This window comes from Chiloscyllium plagiosum, unplaced genomic scaffold, assembly GCF_037043375.1.
Source record: "Chiloscyllium plagiosum isolate Xiang-an unplaced genomic scaffold, Cpla_swu_hap1 HiC_scaffold_27, whole genome shotgun sequence".
In the NCBI taxonomy this organism is placed as follows: Eukaryota; Metazoa; Chordata; class Chondrichthyes; order Orectolobiformes; family Hemiscylliidae; genus Chiloscyllium; species Chiloscyllium plagiosum.
Genome location: NW_028270165.1, coordinates 88,278,700 through 88,298,868, shown reverse-complemented (window position 1 = coordinate 88,298,868; position 20,169 = coordinate 88,278,700). Strand labels below are relative to the sequence as shown.

Below are 20,169 nucleotides of genomic sequence, written 5' to 3'. Positions count from 1 at the left end.
AGAAATGAGTAGCTTTAAAACAAAAACTTGTTGAATCTCTCAGCTTTCAATGAGAGTCTGAGTCTGACGGTGAATTCTGGTAACCTTTATTGCAACCCTGCTTCATTACAGTTTCAATTTTTCCCAGAAAAAAGGTGCACGAAAAGTAGCGTTTTTTAAAAAAACAGTTCAAGGTCAAAGCGCACACACTCCCCATCCCCCACTTTCTTTACTATTGGTCAGCACCAAATTATCCCTTTGTAACTGGATCCTTGGAACAGCCTTCACCTGGAGGAAGTATTGCCTCACTCAGCAGTTTCAGCCTACACTCTGTATACAAGTTAGTTTCTCCAGCTCATTTGCAGGAGGGAGGTGCAATCATGAGTCAACCACACTGCTGTGGGTGTGGAGTCACGGGTAGGCCAGACCGGGTTAAGGATGCAACTGGGATGACAGTGAATCCTTTCCTGCAAAGGTAGCTTCATTCTCTAAAAAGGACTTGAGTGAATAAGATGGGAGTTTTCTTCCCCTGAAAATGGTTTCATCATTTGATTCTGAACTCCAGATTTCAATTGCGCCATCTACCATGGTGGGATTCAAACCTGGGAGACCCCAGAACTGGGTTGATTGTCTAGTCGAAAATGGTACTTATCCGTCACTCCTTCAATTTCTCTGTGATGGCACGTGAACTCGTTGATGTCTCTGGAGGTAGGAGGAGCAGGTGAAGCCCTTCCTGCACTTGGAGCAGGTGAATGGCCTCTCCCCAGTGTGGATCCGCTGGTGGGTCAGCAGGTGGGAAGAATTGGTAAATCCCTTCCCACACTCAGGGCAGGTGAATGGCCTCTCCCCTGTGTGGACCCGCTTATGCTGCCGCAAATTGCTCAAATGATTGAATCCTTTCCCACACACAGAGCAGGTGAATGGTCTTTCCCCTGTGTGGATCCGCTGGTGGTTCAGCAGGCTGGAAGAATCAATGAATCCTTTCCCACAATCTGGGCAGGTGAACGGCCTCTCCCCCGTGTGGAGCCGTTCATGCTTCCTCAAGTTGCTCACACGACGGAAAGCCTTCCCGCACTCTGAGCAACCGAACGGCCTCTCCCCAGTGTGGACCCGCTGGTGGGTCAGCAGTGCAGATGAATGCGTGAACCCCTTCCCGCACACCAAGCACGTGAACGGCTTCTCTCCCGTGTGGACCCACTGGTGCGCCCGCAGGTTGGAAGAATTTGCGAATCCCTTCCCACACACTGAGCAGATGAACGGCTTCTCCCCGGTGTGAACGCGTCTGTGAATTTCTAGCACTGAGGGGGAAGGGAATCCTTTCCCACAGTCCCCACATTTCCACGGTTTCCCCATGGGGAGAGTGTTCCTTGTGTCACTCTGGGTTTGAAATTACAAACAGAACGGGTACACAGTCAGTCCCCACTGTGAGGGGTGTGATTTTGATTCCCCCAAGCTGAGGAAATGGTTTGAAGCACTTTTTCACAGTCAGCACACTGAATCTCCCTCACTCCCTCACTTAGTATTCTTCCTGCCACACTAGTGTCCAAAACCTCTCAAGCAGACCAAAGCAAACATTTCCTCTCAACTTGAATGGCTGCTGATATTCAAGTCCCAATGAATCAATGAGCTCTGCCAGAAGTTGATGTATCAATTGCTTTCAAATTTCTTTCCGCATGTCTTCCTGCAAAAATAAACTCACAAAATAAGTGATCACGGTCAGTACAGTTAAGTAAAGATACATTGATGGCAATTCCTGTAGATTGCCAGGTGCCTGCTGATCACATTATCCAGGTCACAGAAACCTGAAAACCCTCATGCAGCCAGATAGCCTTAAGTGTGTATGGAGGAAAACTTCATTTAGGGGACAATGACCTAGAACAAGCTGCCTACAAAGGTGCTGGATCAAGATATGAAAATAAAATGTCAAGATTGCTTGCAGAAAGAAAGCCAGGAAAGTTGCTGAATGAGTAAGGTGAGGGATAGGTCCCAGGGAAATAGTGAGGAAAGAGATTAACCCGAGATTCGTACCGTTGGGAAAGGGAGTGAATCAAACAGTCAGGGCAGGAAGGAATAATGCAGAGAACAACGTAGGACTGAAGTTATACTGCATTTACATCAACGCAAGAGACCTAACAGGGAAGGCAGATGAAATCAGGGTTCATGGTCAGAAACATGGGACTGGGACATCATAGCAATTACAGAAATGTGGCTCAGGGATGGACAGCTCAATGTTCCAGGATACAAATGCCATAGGAAAGATACAGGGGGGACAAGAGAGGTGGGGAGTGGTGTTTTGATAAGGGATAGTATTACAGCTGTACTTAGGGAGGATATTCCTGGGAATACATCCAGGGGAATTATTTGGGTGGAACTGAGAAATAAGAAAGGGATGATCACCTTATTGGGATTGTAATATAAACCTCTAATAATCAGCAGGAAATTGAGATACAAATTTGTAAGGAGATTTCAGTTATCTGTAAGAATAATAGGATGGTTATGGTAGGGAATTTTAACTTTCCAAACATTGACTAGGACTGCCAGCGTTCAGGGTTTAGATCAAGAGGAATTTGTTAAGCGTGGACAAGACAATTTTCTGAGGCAGTATGTGGATGTTCCTACCAGAGAAGGTGCAAAACCTGACCGACTTTTAGCAAGTAAGGCAGGGCAGGTGACTGAGGTGTTAGTGCTGGACCACTTTGGGAAAGGGACAGACCGGATCTAAAAGTTGAAGTTCTATATTGGAGGAAGGCTAATTTTGATGGTATTAGGCAAAAACTTTCAAAAGTTGTTTGGGAGGCAGATGTTCACAGGATGGCTGAAAAATGGGAAGCCTTCAGATATGAGATAATAAAAGTCCAGAGACAGTACGTTCCTGTTAGGGTGAAAGAAAAGGCTAGTAGGTGTAGGGAATGCTGGATGACTAGAGAAATTGAGGAGTAGGCTAACAAGAAGGAAGCATATGACAAGTATGGACAGGACAAATCGAATGAATCCTTAGAAGAGTATAAAGGTGGTAGGAGTATGCTTAAGAGGGAAATCAGGAGGCAAAAAGGGACATGAGATAGCTTTGGCAAATAGGGTTAAGGAGAATTAGAAGGGTTTATATAAATTAAGGACAAAAGGGTAATTGGGAGAGAATAGGGCCCCTCAAAGATCAACAAGGCAGCCTATGTGTGGAGCCGGAGTAGATGAGGGAAATACTAAATGAGTATTTTGCATCAGTGTTTACTGTGAAGGAGGACATGGAAGATATAGAATGTGGGGACATAGATGGTGACGTCTTGAAAAAGGTCCACATTACAGAGGAGGTAGAGCTGGATGTCTTGAAACACATAAAAGTGGATAAATCCTCAGAAGCTAGGTAAGTGACTCTTGGGCCCCTTGCTGAGATATTTGTATCATCGATAGTCAGAGGTGAGGTGTCGGAAGACTGGAGTGGCTAACGTGGTGCCACTATTTAAGAACGGTGGTAAGGAAAAGCCAGGGAACTACAGACCAGCGAGCCGGACATCAGTGATAGGCAAGTTGTTGGAGGGAATCCTGAGAAACAGGATTTACATGTGTTTGGAAAGGCAAGGACTAATTAGGGATAGTCAGCATGGCTTTGTGCTTAGGAAATCAATCAAACAAAGTTCCTCATGGAAGACTCATTAGCAAGGTAAGATCTTATGAAATACAGGGAGAACTAGTCAACCGGATACTGAACTGGCTTGAAGGTAAAAGAAAGAGGATGGTGGTGGAGAGTTCCTTTTCAGTCTGGAGCCTGTGACCAGTGGTGCCACAACGATCGGTGCTGAATCCACGACTTTTTGTCATTTATATAAATGATTTGGATGTGAACATAGCAGGTATAGTTAATAAGTTTGCAGATGACACCAAAATTGGAGATTCAGTGGACAGCGAAGAAGGTTGCCTCTGATTAAAATAGGATCTTGGGCTGAGGAGTGGCAGATGGAGTTTAATTCAGATAAATGTGAGGTGCTGCATTTTGGAAATGCAAATCAGATCAGGACTTATTCAACCTCAATGTCATGGAGATGTACAGCATGGAAACAGACCCTTCGGTCCAACTTGCCCATGCTGACCAGATATCCAAAATTTATCTTGTTGCATTTACCAGCCCATCTCTCTCTCGACCTTTCCTATTCAAACACCCATCCAGAGGCCTTGTAAATGTTGTCATTGTACCAGCCTCCACCACTTCCTCTGACAACTCATTCAATACATGCACCACCCTCTGCATGGAACTTTACATCGTTCCCCTCGCATTCTCAACCTCTGCCCTCTACTTCTGGACCCCCCCTACCCCAGGAAAGAGACCTTGTATAGTTATTCTATCCATGCCCCTCATGAATTTACAGTAAGATCACCCCTCAGCCTCCAACACTCCAGGGAAAAAAAATCTATTCAGCCTCTCCCTGTAGCTCAAACCCTCCAACCCTGGAAACATCCTTGTAAAGCTTTTCTGAACCTTTCCATCCTTGCTACTCAAATACTAATTTTACACAGAGGGTGGTTCATGTGTGGAATGAACTTCCTGAGAAAGTGGTGGATGCCGATAGAATTAAAAGACATTTGTTTCAGTACATGAATAGGAAAGGTTGAGAGGGATACAGTCCAAGAGCACGCAAGAGAGACTGGTTTAATGTGGGATTATGGTTGGCATGGACTGGTTGGACTGAAGGTCTGTTTCCATGCTGTATGACTCTATGGCAGGCTTTTAGTCACAGGTAGACAGGACAGTGAAGGTGGTGTTTGGTACACTTCACAGGACATTGGTTAGGCCACTTTTGTAGTATTGCATGCAATTCTGGTACCAGTGATCCCACCCTGACACGCCATGCACTAGAGATAATGACTAAAATTGACTGGGTCACAGAATAAAATCATAAAACCCATGCAGTGCACAAAAAGGCTATTTGGTCCATTGAATGCATTGGGTATAGGAATTGGGAGGTCATGATGCAGCTGTACAGGACATTGGTTAGGCTACTTTTGGAATATTGTATTCGATTCTGGTCTCCCTGCTACAGGGTAGGAAGGATGTTGTGAAACTTGAAAGGATGCAGGACATATTGATAAGGATGTCGCCAAGGTTGGAGGGTTTGTGGTATAAAGAGAGGCTGTTTCCTTGGTGCATCAGAGGCCGAGGGATAACCTTGTCAATGTTTATAAAATCATGAGGGGCATGAATAGAATAAATAGGGAAGCATACTTCCCCAGGTTGGGGGTGTCCAAAACCAGAGGTCATAGGTTTAAGGTGGGAGGGGAAAGATTTAAAAGTGACCTAAGGGTCAATGTTTTCACACAGAGGGTGGTGCCTTTATGCACTGAGCTGCCAGAGGAAGTGGTCAGTACAATTACATTTAAAAGGCATCCAAATGGGTATGTGAATAGGAAGGGTTTGGAGGGATAAAGGCCAAATGCTGGCAAATGGGCCTAAATTTACATAGGATACCTTGTCTGCAAGGATGTGTTGGATCGCAGTCTATTTCCGGGCTGTATGTTTCTATGTCTATCAGATGCTTTATTTCTGTTGATGCAAATATTTTTATCATTCGTGCCTGGGTGGTAATACTTAGAGTCATAGAGATGTACAGCATAGAAACAGACCCTTCGGTCCAACCTGTCCGTGCCGACTAGACATCCCAACACAATCTAGTCCCACCTGCCAGCACCTGGCATAGATGTAAGGGAGCGAGAATTCCTCAATTAGGGCACTATAAGAACCCTGGGAGACACCGATTTCTGGTTTACGACCTAACGAGCAAACATTAAGTACAAGCACCTATTTATTCTCAATTTTGTTTCACTTTTCTTGTTTTATTCCCTGCTACGATGATTCTCTCTGTCTGGATGGTTGACAGGCTGGGAGATTGTGAGTTGGGTCATGATTGACTGAATGTTTTATTGTTCCAGAAGGTGTAAAAGGTGGGGGGGGGGGGGGGTGTCAAGGCTTCAGCAGAAATCCTGCAGAGCTGAGAACAGATTGACACTTTACTCTGTGGAAACAGGGAGATCAACAGACGGCAGAGAAATCAGGACCTGAAATCTGAGCTGACACCAGACTACCCTGTGATCAGTGCTTTGATTGGCAGTGCCTCTACCTTTACCTAGTTTCTCATTTGACTAGAATGCCACGTACCCCTTCAATATTCAGGATCCAATCCTTGGCACCCTGAAGCCATGTCTCTGTAAGGAGTCTCAGATCAAAATTATTCTGTTCGATGTGTGCAGTCTATTCATTCACTTTTGTTATGATGCAGCACACATTCAGCCATACAGTCTTCAGGTTCAATATTTGTGATCTTTAGAATCCAACTTTGATTGCTGGGACATTTACTCTCCTTGTCCCTTTCTATCATACTCTGATGTTCATTTTCACATCACTACATTGTTCACCTGCCTTGATTTGGACTGGCCATGCTAAATTGCCCAGGGATGTGCAGGTTAGCTAGGTTAGCCATGGGAAATGCAGGGTTATAGTTTCATAGTAATTGAAGCAGGAGTCGGCCATTTGGCCTCTCAAGCCTGCTGTGTCATTCATTAAGATCATAGCTGATCTATCCATCGTCTCAGCTCCTCCTACCTGCATTTTCCCAACTACCCTTCATTCCCCACCATGCAAATACCTACTCAACTGTGTCTTGAATATTCTTAGTGAAGCTGTCTCTACAGGTTTCATAGGCAGAGAATTTCATGGAGTCACTACTTTCCGGGAAAAGCAGTTCCTCCTCATCTGTGTCTTAAACCGATTCCCTCTAATCTCGAGGCCATGACCTCTAGTCCTAATCTTACCCACCAGAAGTTACTGGATTGGTTGGTGGTGGTGCTGGTGGGGTGGGGGCGGGGTGAGGGGGAAGCATTTCGGAGGGACCAACGTGGACTTGAGGGGCTGAACAGCCTACTTCCACACTGTAGGACTTCTATGATTTACCGCACTTATTTTTGCCTTGGATCACAGCTCCCAGAACCTCCCAGCTTCTTCAAATTAAAAGACAAGTCCCATTCTGCCCTCTCGTATGTGTATTATTTAACTGCTTTATCATTTCTAGTGAATATCGCCCACACCTCTCACTGCTGCCAGTAATGATTAGATTAGATTACTTACAATGTGGAAATAGGCCCTTCGGCCCAACAAGTCCACACCAACCCTCCAAAGAGCAATACAATGCTGATGAAACAATGCAATACCTGCAGTACTGAAACCCGTAAGGCTTCTAACGATACCAGTTACTGACTCACTGCTCCTTCTGATGCACAGCATTGGAAATACAATGTTGAAGGCTGAATGAAATGAGCAGTTTAACTCAAAAATCCACCTAACCCTTCACTAGGCTCCCCGCTCAGCCCACTTTACTTACTGCTGGTAAACCTTAAACCACTTCATCCCCACAGTGCAATGAATTCCCAATTTCCACCGAAATCCTAGACGTACCCATGTACTCAGTTGCTTTCTCACAATTGAAAGATTTCATTGTAACTTCTTCTGCTTCCAGTAAAGGCAAAACATCTTTGAAAGCTGCTCTCAAAATTCAGTCTTCACAATCACACTTCTGCTTTCACGGAAGATGATTAGAGTCATACAGCACAGAAACTGAGCCCTCAGTCCAACTCATCCATGCCGGCCAGATATCCTAAATTAATCTAGTCCCATTTGCCAGCATTTGGCCCGTATCCCTCTAAACCCTTCTTATTCATGTACCCATCCAGATGCCTTTTAAATGTTGTAATTGTAGCAGCCTCCACCACTTCCTCTGGCAGCTCATTCCAAACATGCATTACCCTCTGTGTGAAAAAGTTGCCCCTCAGGTCCGTTTTAAATCTTTCCCCTCTCACATGAAACCTATGCCTTCCGGTTTTGGATTCGCCTGCCATGGGGAAAAGATTTTGGCTATTCACCCTATCCATACCCCTTATAAAATTCTGTAAGGTCACCCCTCAGCCTCCGATGCTGCAGAGAAATTATCCCTGGCCTATTCAGCATCTCCCTATAGCTCTAACCCTCCAGCTCTGCCAACATCCTTGTAAATTTTTCCTGAACTCTTTCAAGTTTCACAACATTGTTCCATAGGAGGGGGCCCAGAATTGCACACACTATTCCAAAAGTGGCCTAACCAATGTCCTGTGCGGCCATGACAATGACCTCCCACCTCCTATATTCAATGCTCTGACCAGTAAAGGAGAGCGTACCAAATGCCTTCTTCACTATCCTGTCTCCCTGCAATTCCCCTTTCAAGGAACTAGAACCTGCAAGGTCTCTTTGTTTAGCAACATTCCCCATTAACTGTGTAAGTCCTGCCCTGATTTGTCTTACAAAATGCAACACCTCATTTATCTAAATTAAACTCATTCTACCACTCCTTGGCCCATCAGCCCATCCTATCAATTCTAATTTATATTGAACTTTCTTTCCTCTCTCAGCCCAGAAAAGCTGAAAAATCTCCATCCAACCCACACTCCCTCCGTTCTGACTTTGCTGAACGTAATTCCTGCTGTACCTCAACCTGAAGGGTCTGGTTCATGCTGATCAACAGGCCCACACTCGGGACGGGGGGCAGGGGGTGGAATCTAGTTGAAACAGACAGAACACTGAATGGCCTGGACAGAGTGCACATGGGGAAAATGGTTCCATTGGTAGGAGAGACTAGCACCTGAGGGCACAGCATTAGAATAAAAGGAAAACCTTTTAGAACAAAGATAAAGAGAAATCGTTTCAGCCAGAGAGTGGTGAACATGTGGAAGTGACTGCTACAGAAGGCTGTGGATGCTAGTCACTGAGTATATTTAAGACGGAGGTAGATAGGTTCTTGAGTATCAAGGGGGAAATCGAGGGTTACGGGGAGGAAGTGGGAGAATGGGATTGAGAAACTTACCAGCCATGATTTAATGGCAGAGCAGCCCCAATGGGCTGAGACACCTAATTTATTCTCCTGTGTTTTATGGTCTCTTGCTTTTCTGGACACAGAGAAAGAATTGGGAGCAGGAACAGACTGTTTAGCCTGTCGAGCCTGCACCAACATAAGTGGATATGAAGATACCTACATCTAGGTGGATAGGCTGGAAATATTTCCACTGGAGCTGAGGAGGTTGAGAGGTGACCTTATCGAGGATTATAAAATCATGAGGGGTATAGATAAGGTGAATGGCGGATATCTTTTCCCTTGGTGGGGGTTCAAGATTAGGCAGCAAATTTGAAGGTGAGAGGAGAAAGATTTTAAAAAGGCATAACGGGCACTTATTTTTAAAAACACAAAGTGGTTTGTGTGTGAAATGCATGTCCAGACGAAGGGGTGGACACAGGTACAGTTAGAACATTTAAAAGACATTAGGATAAGTACATGAATGATGAAGTTGAATTCAGATAAATGCGAGGTGCTGCATTTTGGAAAAATAAATCAGTGCAGGACTTATACACTTTATGGTGAGGTCCTGGGGAATGTTGCTGAACAAAGAAACCTTGGAGTGCAGTTCATAGTTCCTTGAAGGTAAAGTCGCAGATAGATAGGATAGTGAAGGCAGTATTTGGTATGCTGTCCTTTATTGGTTAGAGCATTAAGTAAAGGAGTTGGGAGGTGATGTTGCATCTGTACAGGACATTGGTGAGGCCACATTTGAAATATTGCATGCAACTCTGGTCTTCTTGCCATCAGAAGGATGTTGTGAAACTTGAAAGAGTTCAGAAAAGATTCACCGGGATGTTACCAGGTTTGAAAGATTTGAGCTCTTGGGTGAGGCTAAATAGGCTGAGGGTGTTTTCCTTGGAGTGTCAGAGGCTGAGGGGTGACCTTACAGAGGGGCATGGATAGGGCAAATAGACAATGTCTTCTCTGTGAGGTGGGGAGTCCAGAACTAAAAGTTTAGGGTGAGAGGGGAAAGACATAATAGGGACCGAAGGGGAGCTTTTTCACAGGAGAGTAGTGCGTGTATGGAATGACCAGCCAGAGGAAGTGGAGGAGGCTGGTATAATTACAGCATTTAAAAGGCGTCTGGATTGGTCTATAAATAGGAAGGGTTTAAAGGGATATGGATCAAGTGCTGGCAAATAGGACGAGATTATGATAATTGATCATCATGGACTAGTTGGACTGAAGGGTCTGTTTCTGTAACCAATCTATACTGGTCTTAAAACCATTTTTTTGCCTTCCCCCATAACCATCCACTTCTTTGTTGTTCAAAAATCAGATGAACTCAGCCTTGGACGTATTCAATGACGCCCTAACTGCAGGAAGGCATCCCCACCTCTCAGCTCAATTCCTCCTCCTAATACACCACTTGCCTTGCTTGCTGCATCTGTCTGACAACTGGCACTGATTGGTGTAGAATGATATCTACATCTGTACATCTACACATCATTTCTGATAAAAGGTTCCTGCATTTACCCTGTGTTTTTCAATTGAGACACAGAACTGAACTAACTTTCTCAGAATCTGTCCCCTCCCTGGATTCACTCCATTTCGCTTCAATGTCTGCAAGTCAACAGCTGAACCCCGGAATGGAAAATGGGATGAGAAAAGAGAACACTGTACTCACAGATGTTGGACAGAGGAAGAAAGTTGCAGTCTGGGCTGAAGCTCAATCTTAATTCAGAGAGAGAGAGAGAAACAGCACCAACCTCAGAAGCACATGGTCCTACTTCCGCATCCAGTCTATAGGTTTGCTGTGATTGGCAGGAGGACCAGTCCCCATCCGGTTCTCCAGAGCGTCCCATTGGCACACCAAAACAAGATCGTGGGGCGTTTCCCCGTGTCGCATGACCAACACGCGAAGTTGCTGACACCGAGTAGCATGCGCAGTATGGAGACGCTGGTTATTACTGACAGATTTTCAAAGTTAAAAACACACAATGCCAAGTTATAGTCCAACCGTTTATTTATTTATTTCCAATTTATTTGGAATCACTAGCTTTCGAAGCGCTGCTTCTTCATCGGGTGGTTGTGGAGCAGAATCATAATACCAGACTCTTTAGCAACAGGATTGCAGAGTCATGGAATGTAATATTAAACAAATTTAGCTTACCTCTATCATCTTTTAGAATGACCATGTTAGTTTCGATTCCTTCGTATGTAAATCCCAAAACTTTTTAAAAGTTATGTTCTCAAGATAGGTTTTAACAATAGGTGTCATCTCAATCAGATAATGCATTGAAGGTGTTAAGTTAAAGTCTGTCTGTGTCCCAATGTTACGTCAGACTTGGTGGGCGGCACGGTGGTACAGTGGTTAGCACTGCTGCCTCGCAGCGTCAGAGACCCGGGTTCAATTCCCGCCTCAGGCGACTGACTGTGTGGAGTTTGCACGTTCTCCCCTTGTTTGCGTGGGTTTCCTCCGGGTGCTCCGGTTTCCTCCCACAGTCCAAAGATGTGCAGGTCAGGTGAATTGGCCATACTAAATTGTCCTTAGTGTTAGGTAAGGGGTAAATGTAGGGGTATGGGTGGGTTACGCTTTGGCGGGTCGGTGTGGACTTGTTGGGCCGAAGGGCCTGTTTCCACACTGTAAGTAATCTAATCTAATCTAATCAGACTGATTCTATTTCTATCGAGACGCATGTGTCCAAAAATGAGACAGATACTAAAGAGTAGTGAGTGTGATGGTGGGATGAAACTTGTTAATATTAGTGTCATTAGTTCAGTGACTCCTCGCCATGGGTCCAGAGGAAGAAAGATCATCAATATATCTGGTGTATAGTGTTGGTTGGAGTTCCTGTGCAGGAAAGAAAGACATAAGACTATGGGGTGAATTTGCATTTGCAGAAATATATTTGTAGATACATTCTATTTTGCTCAAAAAGTGCACAATCTGCAGGCAATCACTCCATGTAATATTTTATAAATTCCTACTTTGGAAATAGAACCAGTCTGGCTCAAGATAGGCTCAAACCTCACACCTTTCATGCATTGACTGAGCTGAGATGTCACCTCTTTTTATAAAACCTTCAGTTATCTCGAGACTGTGACTTAAAAGAAGTTCTGGAATTTATATATTAATGAACTGAAATCTGAAACCCATTCTAAACATGAAACACTTCAAAACAATCTAGGTTCGTTCAATATATCATTCAATGTAATTTTGCTACAAATACAGTGTCTTATGATCCTGCTCCACAGCTACCCAATGAAGGAGCAGCGCTCCAAAAGCTAGTACTTCCAAATAAACCTGTTGGACTATAACTTGGTATTGTGTGATTTTTAACTTTGTTTCTAATGAAAACAGCCCACAACTCCCACTGGTGCCAGTAAACTTTACAATGCTGAGGAAATGATGAACCTGCAGTCCTGAAAAATGAACAATTTCGAATAATACGAGCTACACATTGACTGCTCCTTCTAATATATGGCATTAGAAACCTCGCACTGGAGATTGAAAGAAACGAACAGCTTTAAAAAAAAACCTGTTGGATCTCATAGCCTTCCATGTCTGAGTCCTTCGGTAAGTTCAGGTAACCTTTATTGTGGCAAAAGTGAGGATTGCAGATGCTAGAGATCAGAGTTTGGATTAGAGTGGTGCTAGAAAAGCACAGCAAGTCAGGCAGCATCTAAGGAGCATGAAAATCGACATTTCGGGCAAAAGCCCTTCATCAGGAATCAGATTCCTGATGAATGGCTTTTGCCTGGAACGTCGATTTTCCTGCTCCTCAGATGCTGCCTAACTTTTATTGTGACCCACTTAGTCACAGCTTCAGATCTCCCCAGCAAAAAGGCATAGAAAGAGTAGCTTATTTGTATTTTTAACAGCTCAAGGTCAAAGCGTACACACTCCCCTGCACCCCACGTTCTTCACTGTTGATCAACTGAGTTGTCCCTTTGTAATTGGATCCTTGGAACAGCCTTAACCTGGAGGTAGTATTGCTTCACTCAGCAATTGCAACCCATACCCTGTATCCAAGTAAGATTCTCCCTGCTCATTTGCCGAGGGGCTTTCAAGCATCAACCACACTGCTGTGGATCTGGAGTCACGTGTAGACCAGACCAGGTAAAGGATGCAGCTGGGACGACTGAGTGAATCCTTTCCAACAACAGCAGTTTCCTTCCCTAAAACATGAGTGAATCAGATAGGGATGTTTTTCTCATCATGAGGTTCTGAACTCCAGATTTTTGACTGAATTCCAATTCCACCATCTGCTATTCAAACCCGGGAGTCCCCAGAACTGGGTTATTAATTCAGTCGATAATGGCACACGGCTGAAGCTCCTTCAATCCCCCTGCGATGGGATGTGAACTCACTGATGTCTCTGCAGGTGGGAGGAGCGGGTGAAACCCTTCCCGCACAGAGAGCAAGTGAATGGCCTCTCTCCGGTTTGAACCTGCTGGTGGGCCAGCAGTGTAGATGACCGAGTGAACTCCCTCCCACACATGGAGCACTTGAATGGCTTCTCTTCCACATGAACACGCTGGTGCTTCTGCAGATGGCCCATCTCACTAAATCCCTGTCCGCAGGGTGAACAGCCTCTCCCCTTTCCTCCATGTGAACGCGTCTGTAGGTTTCCAGCATCGATAGGAAAGGGAATCTTCTCCCACAGTACCAACATTTCCACATGGGGGGGAAACTTTCCTTGTGTCACTCTGTGTTTCAAATTACAAACCGAAAGGGTACACAGTCTCTCCCCACCGTGAGTGGTAAGATTTTGATCCTCAAAGCTGAGTAAATGGTATGAAGCAATTTCCACAGTCAGCGCACTGGATTTCCCTCACTCAGGTGTCTCAGTATTCTTCCTGCCGCACCAGTGTCCAAAATCTCTCAAGCACACAAAAGGATACATTTCTTCTCGATGTGAATGGCTGCTGATATTAAAGTCCCAGTGAATCAAGTGGCTCTGTCAGAAGTTGATGTATCTTTTGGTTTCAGATTTCTTTCCCCATGTCTTCCTGCAAATAAAATCACAAAATAAGTGATCACGGTCACTACAGTCAAATGAACATAACATCGGTGTCAATTTCTGTAGATTGCCAGATGCCTGCTCATCATATATTATCCATGACACAAAAACCCAAAAACCCTCACGCAGCCAGGTAGCGTGAAGTATACATTAAGAGGAAAACTTCATTAAGGTGACAATGACCTGGAACAACCTTCCTATAAAGGTGCTGGAAATGGAGCTGAGTCAAGGTTTTGAAAATGAAATGTCAAGGCTGCTTCAGAAAAGGAAGCCAGAAAAGTTGCTGAATGACTTCCTGCTGACCTATTAAATAAAAATGATTACAAGAAATACAGGATGTAATTCCATTATTATATTAGAAGGTGAAAAATCATAGCCATGCAGCTTGTATAACAGTGAATATCAGATATACACCATATGAAGCAATCATAAAATCCCTGCAGTGCAGAAAAAGGCCATTTGGCCCATTGAATGCATTGGGTGTAGGAGTTGGGAGGTCACGCTGCAGCTGTGTAGGACACTGGTTAGGCCACTTTTGAAATATTGCATTCGATTCTGGTTTCCCTGCTATAGGATAGGAAGGATATTGTAAAACTTGAAAGGATGCAGGACAGATTGATAAGGATGTTGCCAGTGTTGGTGGATTTGTGGTATAAAGAGAGGCTGAATAGGATGGGGCTGTTGCCCCTGGAGTGTCGGAGGCTGAGGGTGACCGGATAGAGGTTCATACAATCCTGAAGGGTGGATAGAGTAAATAGGCCAGAGTGGTGGTGGAGGCTGGTACAATTACAACATTTAAAAGGCATCTGGATGGGTGTGTGAATAGGAAGGGTTTGGAGGGATATGTGCCAAATGCTGGCAAATGGGTCACCAGATTTATATAGGATAGCATGGATGTGTTGGATCAAAAAGTCTATTTCCGTGTTGTATATTTCTATGTCTATTTTATAACAGATGTTTTATTTCTGTCGTTGAAAATATTGTTATAAATCATAGCTGGGTACTAATACTTAGATGTAAGGGAGTGGGAATTCCACAAGTAGGGCATGATAAGACGCCTGGGAGACCCCAATTCTGGTTTACTATCTAATGAACAACCTTTAAGCACGAGCACCAAATGTGCATTTATGTTTAATTTTGTTTCATTTTTCTTGATTTATTCCCTGCTATTTTTAAAGTACAGATTTGACATGGCCTAGGGAAGCCCTTATGGACTCAGACCCGTAAGCCTGTCTTTCTTGGTTCGTCTGAAAGATCGTACTCTTTGGAAGTTTGGAATAAAAACCTCTTACAGACAGTTTAGTTTAATTTTAGTCATCCCCTTTATTCACTAGTAGCATCACTGTTACAACGTAACACTGACACCTATATGCTAAACTAACTAGGTTCTAATAACCTAGGAGAGTAGGGTTGAAAATGTGTTGCTGGAAAAGCGCAGCAGGTCAGGCAGCATCCAGGGAACAGGAGAATCGACGTTTCGGGCATAAGCCCTTCTTCAGGAATGCCCGAAACGTCGATTCTCCTGTTCCCTGGATGCTGCCTGACCTGCTGCGCTTTTCCAGCAACACATTTTCAGCTCTGATCTCCAGCATCTGCAGACCTTACTTTCTCCTCCTAGGAGAGTAGGGTACCAGCTCTTCAAGTGCCCCAGCAGGCTACTCCAATGTACTGATACAAAGTGGCTTCCTTTAGACAAAAGTTTACAAAAAACATTGCATGTTCTTAATTAGACAGATAACAGTGAAAGACAATAATTTGCAATGAAGATAAGTTAATTGACAGATCTGTGTGTGCTTGACTGGTCACTCCTAAAGGCCTTGAGCTATCCATCAGGTGGGAAAAACAAATCCAACCGAGTTAGGCGTCTGGTGACGAGATAAGTTCCTATAAAGAAGTACCAGTCTAAATTAAGTGGGAGATGTCATAAGGTAACCTTGCACATCTCGCATGTCTGATACAATTGTTTTACAAAATGGCTTTTTAGCAAGGAGGGCAAACTTTTGACCATAAAATGGCTTCCTGACAGATTGTGTCAGAATCTCTTCAATGTTAGGTTTAGAATAATTTTAAGCTGGGAGCAGATTCCTGCTTTTTATCTTAAGCACAAAATTGTTCTGTACCTGAGGCTGAAATGTTACTGCAAGGTTGTATTTAAAATGATTAGTCTTGAATTAAACATGCCTTCTTTTCAAGTTTGTGATTCAAATAAGACATCAGATCTGAATGTTAGAATTGACAGTGGGGCAGTCTGTAAGGTCTGTAAAAACAGCAAGTAAGTTAAAGCTTTATCAATATTTCTTTTTACAGAGTTTGCATTTCATAACCAGAATTGGCTACTCAAAATCATCAAAAAGTCTCAAAATGCAATTAAATTCAATCCATAGCAGCTAAGCACTAAGAATTAATTTTCTACTGGATTCAACAGTCTCAGCACTAAAATAGTGATTCTCTCTAGTGTCCTTTTGAACTCTCAAGTCAGGGTTTTGTAACAGCAAAGATTTATTTTCTCTGTGACTGCCCTGCTTGCAAGGGGTATAAGAATCCATTATAATTGACAGCAACTGACCGTTAATTACAAAGTTTTTGATAGTACCAAGTTTCGTTTCAGGGTCAGAATCAAACACTGTCATTAATTTCACAAGGGAATGGCTGTGAATGTTATCACTTGGTGTCCTGTTCATACAGATTCACCGATGCTGAGGCAAACGTTCTTAATTGTCTTACAGCATCCTGTTATCACTTGGTAAGCCCAGGTGTCCCTATCTTTTTCATTCTTTAAGATGCCCCCCTTTTCTGAGCCTTGCTGCCTGTCTATTTTCTAGTGCAGTAAATGTGTTCTATAATTCAGCATTACATTTAGTCTAATGTTTAAAGACAAGTTTTCAGACTATAGACGTTCTCACTATGATGACTCTCGCGGTCTGGATGGTTGACAGGCTGGGAGATTGGGCCTTGATCGACTTTTATTGTTCTGGAAGGTGTAAAAGGGGCTCAAAATTTCAGCAGAAAGCCAGCTGAGCTGAGGACAGATGACACCTTACTCTGTGGGAACAGGGAGACCAACCGGAGAACAGAGAAATCAGGACCTGAAATCCGAGCTGACACCAGACTACCATGTTATCAGAGCTTTGATTAGCAGTGGCCACCCTCTACATTTACCTAGCTTCCCATTTGACTTGAATGTCATGTACCCCCTCGATATTCAGAATCCAATCCTTGTCATTCCTGAAGCCATGTCTCTGGAAGGAGTCTCAGATCATATTCTCTTCAACGTGTGCAGTCAATTCATTCACTTTTGTTACAATGCAGCACACATTCAGCCATACAGTCTTCAGGTTCAATTTTTGTGATTTGTAGAATCCAGTTTTGATTGCTGGGACATTTACTCTCCGTGTCCCTTTCTATCATTCTCTGATGTTCATTTTGCACATCACTACATTGCTCACCTGCCTTGATTCGGATTGCCCATGAGAAATGCAGGTTTATACATTCACAGCAATAGAAGAAGGAGTAAGCCACTTGGCCCATCGAGCCTACTCTGCCATTCTTTAAGATCATCTCTGATCTATCCATCATCTCAGCTCCTCTTTACCTGCATTATCCTGACTACCCTAAATTCACCTACCATACAAAATCCCATCGAACTGTGTCTTGAATATGCCTGCTTCTATTGCTTCCTTGGGCAAAGAATTCCATAGATTCACCACTCTCGAGTTCCTCCTCCTCTATCTTAAACGTACCCTTTATCTTGTTACCCAGTCTCACCCACCAGCAGAAACGACTAGATAGAGTGGATCTGGGTGGCTTGCTGTTTGGATAGGTCAGTGTGGACTTGATGGGATGAATGGTCTGCTTCCACGCTATAGGGATTCCAAGATTTACCACAGTTGTGCTTGCCCCAGACCACAGCACCCAGAACCTCCCACCTTTTGCAAATCGAAAGACAAGTCCTGCCCTGTTCTCTTGTATGTGTGTTATCTAACTGCTTAGTGATTTCTAATGAATACAGCCCACGCCTCTCGCTGCTGCCAGTAACCTTTACAAGCTGATGAGACAATGCAATATCTGCAGTACTGAAAATCATAAGGTTTCTAACGATACCAGTTACTGATTCACCGCTCCCACTGATGGACAGCATTGGAAATACAATGTTAACACTTCTGTTTTCCCTCAGTCCAAATTGTCCATGCTGACCAGATATCCCAAATTAACATAGTCCCATTTGCCAGCAATTTGCCCATATCCCTTTCAATTCTCCCTATTACCAGATGCCTTTTAAAATGCTGTAATTATACCAGCCTCCACCACTTCCTCTGGTAGCTCATTCCATACACACAACATCCTCTGCGTGAGAACGGTGCCTGCAAAGTTCCTTCTAAATATTTCCCCTCTCACCTCAGACCTATGACCTCTAGTTTTGGACTCCCCTACTCTGGGGAAAAGATTTTGGTTATTCACCCTATCCATGCTCCTTATGAACTTCTATAAAGTCACCCCTTAGCCCCAATGATCCAGAGAAAACACCCCCAGCCTATTCAGCCTCCCCATATAGATCAAACCCTCCAACTCTGGCAATATTCTTGTATATCTTTTCAAAATCCTTGCAAAGGTTCGCAACACTTTTCCTGTAGCAGGGAAACCAGACTGAATGCAGTATTCCAAAAGAGGCCTAATCAATGTCCGGTACAGCCGCAACATGACCTCCCAACGTCTGTACTGAAATGCACTGACCTATAAAAGCAAGTATACTAAACCTGTCTACCTGCGACTCCACTTTCAAGAAACTATGAACCAACACTCCAAGGTATCTTTATTCAACAACATTCCCCATTAAATGTGTAGATCCTGCCCTGATCTGCCTTTCCAAAATCCAAATTTCAAAATGTATCATCCATGGTTGAATGGTGGAGCAGATCTGATCAGCTGAATGGCCTAATTTCTGCTCCTGTGTCATTTGGTCTCTTGCTATCCTGGACACAGAGTGAGAGAATTGGGAGCAGGAATAGGTCATTTGGTCTTTCCAGCTAGCACCAGCATTGAACAGTATATTCATAACTGGATATTAATATACCTGCATCTAGGTGGATAGGCTGGGACTTTTTTCACTGGAGCATTGGAGGTTGAGAGGTGACCTTAGAGAGGATTATAAAATCATGAGGGGTATAGATGAGGTGAACGGCAGGTATTCTTTCCCTAGTGTGGGGTTTCAAGATTAGGGAGCAAATTTTGAAAATGAGAAAATAAATATTTTATAAAGACATGAGGGGCACCTTTTTTTTTTAAGACAAAGAGTAGTTCGTGTGAGGAATCAATGTCCAGAGGAGTTGCTGGATGCAGGTACAGTTACAATGTTTAAAAGACATTTGGATAATTACATGAATAGGAAAGGTTCAGAGGGATATAGGCCAATCATTGGCAGGTGGGACCAGTTTAGTTTCAGAACACAGTCAGCATGGACTAGTTCGACTGAGTGGTCTGTTTCTGTGCTGTATGACTCTGTAACTGTTCTGTACTGATCTTGAAACCATTTTCTTGTCTTTCCCCATAACTCCTTTGTTCTTCAAAGTCAAATGAACTCAGCCTGGAATACACTCCATGACCGACCTAACTGCAGGAAGACATCCCCACTTCTGAATTCAATTCCTCCTGCTGATATACCACTTGCTTTGCTCATTGCTGGCTGCACCTGTCTGACAACTGGCACTGACTGGTTTCGAAGGGTACTGAGGCCCCATTGTCCATCCACACATCATTCCTGATGTAGGCTTATGCCCGAAATGTCGACTCTCCTCCTCCTCCTCCTCCTCCTCAGTTGCTGCCTTACCTGCTGTGCTTTTCCAGCGCCACACTTTTCAACTCTGATCTCCAGCATCTCACTTTCGCCACATCTCAACATATCACTACATAAACAATGCACCTCCTTTCTGCGTTTTTTTTTCACTGCAAAGACTAGAACTTCACATTGTGATACTGCATTTGCCATGTGTTTGCAAACTGAGACACAGACCTGGATCAACTTTTCCAGAGTCTGGCCCCTCCCTTGATTCACTCTTTCAGTTGCTGCAAGTCAACAATTAACCCCAGAATGAAAAAGTGGTGAGGAAAACACTGTTGTACTCACAAATGTTAGACAGAGGAAGGAAGCTACAGTCTGGGGTGAAGTTTAACCTTATGCAGAGAGAAAAGAGCAGCAGCATGTTCAGAGCTCAATGTCCAACCTCCGCATTTCGACAATGGCCGGCTCTGATTGGCAGGAGGACCAGATTCCTTCCGGTCCTCCAAGGTTCAAGTGTCCAAATGCGAATACGAGAGAAAAA

The 20,169-nt window shown here is 43.8% G+C and overlaps 2 protein-coding genes across 2 annotated transcripts in view; both read right to left on the bottom strand.

Moving 5' to 3' along the window:
- The window catches only part of LOC148144900 (uncharacterized), a 492,750-nt gene that overhangs the window by 133,769 nt on the left and 338,812 nt on the right, over nt 1–20,169 (bottom strand). The gene's annotated exons all lie outside the window — the stretch shown is intronic.
- Nucleotides 460–10,801, bottom strand: LOC148144913 (uncharacterized). Its single transcript, XM_087975154.1, has 2 exons — nt 10,513–10,801; nt 460–1,660 (listed from the first exon to the last, which is right to left on the bottom strand). Exon 2 carries the CDS (start codon nt 1,330–1,332, stop codon nt 643–645), a length of 690 nt encoding a protein of 229 aa, XP_087831280.1. The 5' UTR covers nt 1,333–1,660; nt 10,513–10,801; the 3' UTR covers nt 460–642.

Bases quoted from the DNA above. Each gene is read 5' to 3' on its own strand.
- LOC148144913 (XM_087975154.1), bottom strand. From the start codon at position 1,332: ATGGGGAAACCGTGGAAATGTGGGGACTGTGGGAAAGGATTCCCTTCC.